Below are 9,766 nucleotides of genomic sequence, written 5' to 3'. Positions count from 1 at the left end.
TTTTTCAGACTTGGGAAAAGACAGATGTTGAAGTATTTATCTCTGCCACTGTGTGTTATTAAATCAGAGCAGAGATAAGCTATTTAAAGATATTCTTTTTCATTATCTTCAAATTAAAGGTAAATCAGCAACAGCACAATCAGAATGAGGCAGCAACACAGGAAACACCAGTAAACGGCTGTTTTTTTTTAATTGTTTTTTCTTTTATTATAATTTTAAGAAATTATTCCAGTTAAAATTTATGGTTTTAGAATATTTTAAGACTTTAGTTCAGGTTCACTACTGACGCGCTGTATTGTTTCCTCCCGTCAGTAGGCGGCGGTAAAACACCATCCTGTGACATCAAACCGGCTAATCGCCTAAAAGAAGGGGCGTTGTCGTCACTTCCGGCAGTATCTAACATGGAGTGTGGTGGAGTGAAGTTGAGTCTGTGGGAGGACGGTCCGAAGCCGGGACACTTTTACTCCTTCCCCGGGAGCAGCAATAGCGGGCCGGGCACAGCTTGTGGACCGGTCCGACACACACTGTGAGTGAGCCGCGGTCCTGCTCCGGGGCCGTCCCGGTGCCGGTTTCGGGGTTTCGGTTTGAGTGCTGCATCATCATGGAGGAGGCTAGCTAATGCTAAGCTAACTGCCGGGTTACACTGATTTAAACGCTGGGTATTCTCCGTCCTTTCCGCTGAGCAACGTCAGCGCCGACGGGAGACCCACGGGTCACACCTGAGTCTGCCTGAGCTCTCGTGCGGTGTTTCAACAACAGGTTTAGTTGAGTTGGGTGGACCCGTTCCTCGAGCAGCTTCACTGCTGTTTGCTGGCACTAGCGCCATCTTGGGACGTGCACTCAGAGTTAACAGGGTTAAAATTGTGACCCAGGCAGCAATACTCGAGGACAGGCGTCAGTGATCTGTCACTGCAGTGTGGAGGTTTACGGGAAATACAGCCAGGCTTGTCCATGCAGAGCTTTCAGCATCCTGAGGGTGCGTCTGCTTACGTCACCATGGTAACGGGTGGGTGAATGAGAGCAGACACGTTATCCACAGGGCGCAATTTACTGTTTATCAACAGAGTGATGCTTTAGAAACTAACCAGAGTGGCTATAGGCGAATGAACTACTGCTCCCATGAGAATGACCTCTGACCTCCTTTAGCCGAGTCCTTTCTGTTCAGATCATACTGTGTGTGTGTGTGTGTGTGTGTGTGTGTGTGTGTGTATTATCACTTCCAAGGTAACTGTGCCCTCCACCAATCAGACGTTTAAGCAGAGGATTGTGGGTAGCATAGTTATTTTCTGTTACATGTAGGCGTGTTCCTGGCAACTAGTTTCTTAGCTGAGTAAAAGAAGAGAAAGATTAGACTAGTCTAAAAGTAAGAATCACTTCGATAGCAAGTTAAAATTGACGCCCATTAACTGGACAAAGGCAGAATCATGCTGCTTAACTGTGTGACCCCTTTCATCGTGCATTGTGAAATATTTAAGTTCACAATGCATGTGTGTTAGAATATATATATCTATACACACATAGTCCAGACAACGAAGAAACATGCGTGTTGTTTGTGTGTTGTGCCGTGCATTAGTAGCGATGCACACTGTTCGAAAATTCATGACGACCACTTCAATAAAAGTTCTACATCTAAAATATCGAGACAGTAAAGCATGTAGGTATTTTCTTCTGCTTAGTTGAAGTCGAGCCACGGGGCAATGGCCCCAGCTTATCTGGGGGGAACATCGAGGCATGCCAGGGCCAGCTGAGATGTCCTCTCAGTAGGACATGCTCTCTGCCCTCTGGGTTTTCACATGTTCCATCGCACAGGCTAATTACACCATCATTGGACTTGTTTAAAGTAACCGTGCCCCGTCCTCCTTCCACAGGAACCCGATGGTTACAGGAACGTCGGTACTTGGTGTGAAATTCACTGGCGGGGTGGTGATCGCCGCAGACATGCTGGGCTCGTATGGCTCTCTGGCTCGCTTCAGGAACATCTCCCGCCTCATGAAGGTGATGCCACCACCAGCAGAGGTCAGCTGACCGACTGCTTGTTTCAGCAACTTTAATATTTGTGTTTCCTCCACAGGTGAACAACAGCACCATCCTGGGAGCCTCGGGCGACTACGCCGACTACCAACACCTGAAACAGGTCATCGAGCAGATGGTGTAAGCGTGCGCACACACACACACGTATGTGCATACTCACATACACACACTTGTACATCCCCCTTCCCATCTCACTGGTGTCGTTTTCCGTCAGTATCGATGAGGAGTTGCTAGGTGACGGGCACAGCTACAGCCCAAAGGCCGTGCACTCGTGGCTCACCCGCGTCATGTACAACCGCCGCAGCCGCATGAACCCACTGTGGAATACCGTAGTCATCGGCGGCTTCTACAACGGGGAGAGGTGAGACTCGGGGTGGGGGGGTGGTTGGGGTCAGACCAGTCAAGCTGCATTCGTATTTGTTACCGCCTGTTTTTTAGTTCTAGGTCAGTTTTGTTTCTTTAATGTTTTATGTTTTTGGTGCTCATGGATACGGCGGTTTTTTAAAAAAAAAGAAAGAAGTATATAACTCCCAGGATGCATATACAGGCCAGAACATCCAGACTGGCCAACAGCCTGTATCCACAGGCTGTGAGGCTCCTGAACTCTCTGCCCCCCTCTCACGGACAATAACCATATCCAACTTCTTAATAGCAATGAACTGGTCTGCATTGGTGCATCATATCTTTATTCTCTTCCCCCTCCTGCCCCCCCCCCTCTTTCTTAAATAGATAACTATCATATCTGATATCATATCTCACAGTACAATAATATTGAATGGGTTGCATTGTTGTATTTTGTCATGTTTCTCAGGTCTTTGTCTGAATTTCTACGAACATTATTGCTAAGGATTGTCTTATTGCATTGGAGTCACACTGGGTTAAATATGTACACTTGGGTTTTAAGGGGTATTTATTATTTTCTTCTCTTTTTGGGTTGTATGGAAGCCCCAAACGCAATTTCATTGTTCTTGACAATGACAATAAATAAATACTACTACTAGAGGTGAACCTGAAATGGGAAGTAGCTCTTCTCTCACCAGGTTGCCACCTTCCTTCTCTCCAGTTTCCTAGGTTACGTGGATAAACTGGGCGTGGCTTATGAGGCTCCCACAGTGGCTACAGGCTTTGGTGCATACTTGGCTCAGGTGAGTTTCAGCTGTAACGCTCTGCTGGCTTTAGAAGATTAATCATGTCTAAAGGTTTTTAAGGTGTGGTCATACAGCTGACTAACAGTTGAGGCATTAGAGCGTTACCGCGGAGACCAGTGATGGAGTGTTTGTGCTGAGTTTGGACATGTGCCAGTAAAGCTGTGTTGAATCTGTGTGCAGCCTCTGATGAGGGAGGTGGTGGAGAACAAGGTGGAGATCACCAAACAGGAGGCACGGGAGCTGGTGGAGCGGTGCCTCAAGGTGTTGTACTACAGAGATGCTCGCTCCTACAACAGAGTAAGTCACACCGCCGCGCACACTCAGGTGTACTGGACGCCATCCGGAGAAAGTAACAATTTTATTTCTGTTTCATTTCAGCACGAGATCGCTATCGTCACCGAAGAGGGCGTGGAGATCCTCGGACCCCTGTCTTCTGAAACCAACTGGGACATAGCCCACATGGTCAGGTAGGGTCAAAGGTCAGAAGACGAGGAAGAGTTAGGGATTTTTCCTCCAAGTTTAAAAACTGTTTCTGAGAGTAACCACTACCGATATGTCGATAGCATAACCAAGCAGAACACCTGACTTCACTGTAATGAAAATGTTGATCAGATACAAACAAAGCTTTATTTACAATCTGTAGATGTGACTGACATTTTTCTTCATGTTTCTCTGCAGCGGGTTTGAATGAAGAGAAGTGGCAGCGGTCTCAGCATCACTAACAAACCCTTCTCCTCCTGTTTGCTCCAGTTTACTCTGTACTTTCTCTTTTGTATGATGGAAAATAAATGTAAGAAATAAAGAGAGCTGTTTTCCTTGGTTTATTTGTCATCTGCAGATTATTGAAGATTATCTTCAGATGAAACAGTTAAATTTGTCCTCAGTAAAAGTAGAATCACTGATTTATATCAACTGTTCCACAGATTTTTACTACTGCACGTTGGTTTAAAGAGTTTAATTTATTTTAACCTCCTAAGACCCGAACTCTTCCACAGCAGCATTTTTAATTTCTCTTTGAAATTTGGGCTGATTGGGACCCGATGAATGTAAAAACAAAGAATTACCAGATTTTTTAAAACCTAATTTTTGTTTCTAAGAAAAATGAGAGCCACATATGAGGATATTTGTTTAAAATGTTGATAGAACACAAGCAGTATAATGTCCTTGTAAGTGGATATGTAGAGCAAAATTGAGTATTTTGGTCTAAATAACCCAAAATGTGATGTCCACATATGTGGACGCCAGGTTCTAGGAGGTTAATGGGGGTTTTGTTTTTTTTACTTTTTGGAATTAGTCTTTTATCCACATTAAAATTCTTGGGGTTTGTAGGGAAAAAGCATTATTTACTCTAAGAAATTTGAGATCGTGTAAATATTTTAACCACATCCTTTGTGGTTAATGAGAATTCAGTTATTATAAAATGCTCAGACTGGAGAACCTGAGCTCCCTGCTTCTTCCTAACGCTTCTACATGCATGTCAACTTTGTTTTGTTTGAGTTGGTTTCGCTTTTGCTGCTGCTACGCAGAATTTGACAGAAAAATTTGTCTATTTTGTAACTGGGCAAACCAGGAAAAGGCTTCCAATCAAATTAATTTCTGTTCTAAAAACATTTCTACTCAACGAATAGGATTAAACCTGCTTTTGGTGACTGGGTAGATTTTTGAGAACTGACCAATGGGAATAGACGCTGGGTTTATGTATCATTATCAAGAATTATTTGGAAATGAGAAAGAGCGGGCTGTTTCAGCGCTTGCTAGCTAGTCTGAGCTGACTGCAGGTTTCCCCAATATTATGAAAATGTACTGTTTATAAGGTTGGGGAAACCTGCAGTTAGCTGAGACCGAAGAAGTCACCAGGATGATGACGAAACGTTTCTCCCACTGAAAACGCTACGTCCAGATGAACAGAATTCAAGGATTCTTTATTGTCATTCGCATCACATGTTTACATGAGGTGGAATGAAATGATGTGCACACATCCTGGAGTGAAAGAAACAGAATAACAAATAAATAGAGTGCAAAAACCTGAGTACCAGTATGGAGTATAGATACAGCAGCAAACGACCATGATGTCCAGCACTGATAAAGTGACGGTGTCAGTAGTGGTTAAGGTACTACAATATCAGTTCTTGTCCATTTATGTATCCAGAAAGTCTCACAGCTTCTGGAATGAAGCTGTTTCTCAGTCTGGTGGTTTTGCATTTAATGCTCCTCAGCCTCCTGCTTGAGGGGAGCGGGACAAGAAGTGAGTGTGCTGGGTGAGTGGGGTCCTTCACTATACAGGTGGCCCTCGTCTTGCATCCGGAGGTGTATATGTCTGTGATGGTTGGGACACTGCCTCCTTCACCACCCTGTGTAGAGCTTTCCTCTCTGCCTCAGTGCAGTTTCTGTGCCACACGTTGATGCCAGAGCACAGAACACTCTCCACCGCACATCTGTAAAAGGAGTTGAGGACTGAGCTCTCCATTCCCACGCATCTCATTTGCCTCAGGAAGTAGAGCCTCTGGTGAGCCTTCCTGATCAGGCTGGAAGTGTTTTTCCAGGTAAGGTTGCTATCTAGGTACGCACCCAGGTACTTGTAGCTGGGTACTACTTAGAGTGCAGATCCTCCAACGTGCAGGGGTGTGTGTGTGTGTGTATCTTCCCCTCCTCAAGTCCACAATCTTCTCCTTCGTCTTCTTGTCATTTAAGCAGAGATTTTTCCTGCACCAGTCCTCCAAGTGTTCCACCTCCTTCCTGTAGCCGGTCTCATCGTTTCTGAAGCAACCAACCACAGCTGTGTCGTCTGCAAACTTTACAACATGACAGCCTGGATGGTTGGGTGAGCAGTCATATGTAAGCAGCGTGAACAAAGCTTTATTTGCAATCTGTAAATGTGACTAATGTTTGTGTTCATGTTTCTCTGCAGCGCGTTTGAATGAAGACGAGAGGCAGGGGTTTCAGCATCACTAACAAACCTTTCTCTTCCTGTCTGTTCCTGTTTACTCTGTGTACTTTCTCTTTTGTATGATGGAAAATTCATGTGACAAAATAAAGAGCTGTTTTCCTTGAAGATTAAACAGCTAAATATGTCCTCAGTAAAAGTAGAATCACTGATTTGCATCAGCTGTTCAACATAGTTTTACCATAGCATGGCATTTGAATGGTTGACTTTATTCTAATGTGTTTTTTTTTAATTAATCTTTTATCCACAATAAAATTCTTGGGGTTTGTAGGCAAAAAACAGATTTTATACCCTAAGCAATTAGAGATAATATTTAACCATATCCTTTATGTGGTTAATGAGAATTCAGTTTATTAATATTAAATGATCATTTCAGACTTGAGAACCTGAGCTCCCTGCTTCTTCCTAACATTTCTACATGCATGTCAATTTTACGTTTTGTATTAGCTGGTTTCGCTTTCGCTGTTGCTATGCAGAATTCGACAGAAGAATTCATCTATTTTGTAACTGGGCAGACCAGGAAAAGGCGTCCAATCAAATTAATTCCTGTTCTAAAAACATTTCTACTCGACGAATAGGATTAAACCCGCTTTTGGTGTCTGGGTAGATTTTTGAGAACTGACCAATGGGAATAGACGCTGGGTTTGTAGTCAGGCAGACATAACAAACTCGTCCAATCACAAAAAAATCTGAAAAGGGGAATTTTGCTGTATCTTGGCTCAGGTACTTTCTTTTTCTTTTTTAAAATAAATAGTGAAGCGGGCTTCGCTTGTTGGATCATACAGTAATAACAGAATTTATGTATCATTATCAAGAATTATTTGGAAATGAAAAAGATCGCGCTGAAACGATTTAACGGGCTGTTTCAGCGCTTACTAGCTAATGCTTATCAGTTAGCTACTAGCTTAGCTTGTGAGCCACCCTATGATGATTAGCATGCAGGTAGCCCGTATATGTCTGTTATCCGGAACATCACCGGCATCCTAACCGGGAGCCGATTCACGCACGCATGACAGTCGTGAAACGGTTCTAACATCTGTTCAGAACAACTCAGCCACCGAGTCTGGGCCGCCTCCGGTAGCTACGCGGAGGACGGGATTAGCCCGCTAGCTTCGGAGTAATATGTTCAGCTGGGCTCGTGTGTGTGTATGTGCGCGCGCGCGCGCTGTAAATGGCAGCACATGACCACCGGCGCTGTAAACACTGCGGCCACACCGACGACTCCCGATAACGGTAGCGGGCTCCGTGCTGCTCCTCCCCCGCTCCGGGGATTGCCGTAACACAGCCGGCGTTGGTCTCTCCGTTACCGCCCGCGGTCGGGCTGCCAGCCGCGCAGCCGCCGCAGAGCTGTGACCCGGAACGTGGGTTGATTGCATCTGTTTACATCCAGATTTTTTAACCTGGACGGTAAAATTAAACCGTTCTAACTGGATCAGCATCGAGGGCCTGCATGGACGAGACGTGAAACCTGAGTCCCCAGTGGGGTCCGAGTAGGGAAGTGTTTGGCGGTTTCTGAGGTTTCTGGACCCCGCAGGCCTGTATAGTAAAGCTGGGCAGCAGTGATACCTCAGGGCCCGCTGGATCCCAACACTGGACTGCAGCAGGACTGTGAACTGCATTGAGAGCCACACCTGCCTGATGTCCTAGTAACTAATTGTTGATTTTTAGGCCAAAGCTGATCAAATTAGTTCTTAAACTGTTTCCTCAACACAGTTAGTGTCTCATCATATTTTATTAAACATGGTTAGTTCTGCTGGAAAGCTATGGGAGTCTGTGGGGACTGACCCTATGCTGGCCCCTCTGCTGAACTTCAGAGGAACTGCAGGTGGGCAGGCTGGTTTTAAATGTGTCTGTCCATGTACATTATTGGGGGGGGGGGGGTCCGCGTGCAGTCTTCCAAGATCCTGACTGCACATTGTTGAGCGTGGATGACACAATTTGATCGGTTGACAAGTGGGCTGCAATACGCACAGCAGAGTTTGTTGAGAAGAGAACTGCAGACAAACCCTGCAAAGATTTAAAAAAAAAAATGAATAAAGAGCTCGCTGCAGGCAGACGGCAGGCCCCGGACTGGACAGCATCCACAAAGCTGGCTTCAGTTGCTGCTTTTGTCCTTACAGTGTGCGTTTTCCTGTGTGTCTCTCTCAGATGGTGTTTCACAGCATTGGTTAGTTGGTCCTGATGTCCGAGGACCAGTGTCACCAACGGGCCGAGGCCTCCCGGAGGGGCCAGGGCGGTCTGGAGACAGGGGAGGGTGACACTGAGCCCAGCATGCTGCTGCAGAAACTGAAGAGCAACATCTCGTAAGTCTGAGTGAGGGCAATGAAGCAGGAAGTGGTTGTGTGTGAAAATGGGGATTAGAATTTCTGAAGCTCTGACGTCCCTGTGTGGTGTTCGTGATGGATCTGATCAGCATGTCCTCTGTCCTCTTACAGGAAACACGTTCAGACCAAAGTAGAGCAGATCCTGGTAAGAAACTTGATGTGAGGTTAAAGTCTGGTTTGGTGCTCACCTCAGGTCTGGTTCATTCACTGTGGGGTTTTTTCAACAGCAAGATGTTCAGCGTTTCTCTGACAATGACAAGTTGTACCTGTACCTGCAGCTGCCCTCTGGACCGAGTTCTGGAGACAAAAGGTGACGTTGCTTCTCCGTTTTGCTCCTTTGTTTTTTATCCTGATAGTTTGTGATTCGTTGTTTTTCTGTCAGAAACGGCGAACCTCTGTAAATCTTGAATTTGTGTTCTCAGCGGCAGCGATTCGAGTTCATTTAACACGGCCGACCAGCTTCACACCTGTAACTGGATCCGCAGTCACCTGGAGGAGCATTCAGACACCTGCCTGCCCAAACAGGACGTCTACGAGACCTACAAGTCAGAAATCACACACACACACAGTGACCCTGTAACAAGGGTGGTTTGACATAGATCTGGTTGCCATGGCGCTCCGATGCTTTCCTGACTGTGCGTCTGTCTGTCCTGCAGGAGGTACTGTGAGAACCTGCAGCAGCGTCCTCTGAGCGCCGCCAACTTTGGGAAGATCATCAGAGACATTTTTCCCAACATCAAAGCGAGACGGCTCGGAGGCCGAGGACAGTCCAAATATCCTTTCAGATTAAAAGTGCAGAAAACCTGAACCCAGTCTCAGGTCAGGAATGCCAGAAGTAACCTTTAGCCTTCCTTAACCCGCTGAAACGTACTGTTACAGCGGCATCAGGAGGAAGACGGTCCTCAACATGCCTCTGCTGCCCAACCTCGACCTGAAGAATGACCCGGTACTCACAGTGCAGTACTCCTGTGTCCTGCAGTACCAGTCATATTTATTTGCAATTTGTTGGTGATGAATACTGTTTGTTCCTCTTCGTCTCCAGGCGGAGCTCACCGAGCTGGTCCAGACCTACAAACAGGAAGTGACAGAGGCAGCGTGCGAGCTGATTTGTGACTGGGCGCAAAAGATCCTGAAGCGCTCGTTCGACACGGTGGTGGAGATCGCTCGCTACCTGATCCAGGAGCACATCGTCAACCCTCGCTGTAGTCAGGCCGAGCTCGTGTCCTCCGCCGCGCTCGCAGGTCTGTGTGTTTCTGTGTGTGTGTCTGTGTGTGTGTGTGTCTGTGTGTGTGTGTCTGTGTGTGTGTTTCTGTGTGTGT

The 9,766-nt window shown here is 46.0% G+C and overlaps 2 protein-coding genes across 4 annotated transcripts in view; both read left to right on the top strand.

Annotated features, from left to right (window-relative positions):
• Nucleotides 1-352: 352 nt before the first annotated feature.
• Nucleotides 353-3,999, top strand: psmb4 (proteasome 20S subunit beta 4). Its single transcript, XM_005752610.1, has 8 exons — nt 353-526; nt 1,869-1,995; nt 2,072-2,151; nt 2,246-2,392; nt 3,095-3,176; nt 3,360-3,476; nt 3,558-3,646; nt 3,858-3,999. The coding sequence occupies exons 1-8, from the start codon at nt 402-404 to the stop codon at nt 3,868-3,870; spliced, it is 780 nt and encodes a 259-aa protein (XP_005752667.1). The 5' UTR covers nt 353-401; the 3' UTR covers nt 3,871-3,999.
• A 2,308-nt stretch (nt 4,000-6,307) lies between these two features.
• The window catches only part of rfx5 (regulatory factor X, 5), a 9,328-nt gene continuing 5,869 nt past the window's right edge, over nt 6,308-9,766 (top strand). The window contains exons 1-8 of one of the 3 annotated variants that reach the window (XM_005752607.1): nt 6,308-6,846; nt 8,272-8,426; nt 8,559-8,592; nt 8,675-8,757; nt 8,870-8,992; nt 9,104-9,220; nt 9,315-9,393; nt 9,490-9,688. In XM_005752607.1, the coding sequence (XP_005752664.1) occupies nt 8,305-8,426; nt 8,559-8,592; nt 8,675-8,757; nt 8,870-8,992; nt 9,104-9,220; nt 9,315-9,393; nt 9,490-9,688 (757 nt within the window). In that variant the 5' untranslated portion in view covers nt 6,308-6,846; nt 8,272-8,304. The other 2 variants (XM_005752609.1, XM_005752608.1) reach the window with 2 other exon arrangements.

This window comes from Pundamilia nyererei, unplaced genomic scaffold (genome assembly GCF_000239375.1).
Source record: "Pundamilia nyererei isolate P.nyererei 1_Seehausen unplaced genomic scaffold, PunNye1.0 scaffold00368, whole genome shotgun sequence".
Lineage (NCBI taxonomy): Eukaryota > Metazoa > Chordata > Actinopteri > Cichliformes > Cichlidae > Pundamilia > Pundamilia nyererei.
The sequence above is the reverse complement of the archived record's forward strand: the minus strand, read 5'-3'. Positions and strand labels throughout refer to the sequence as shown.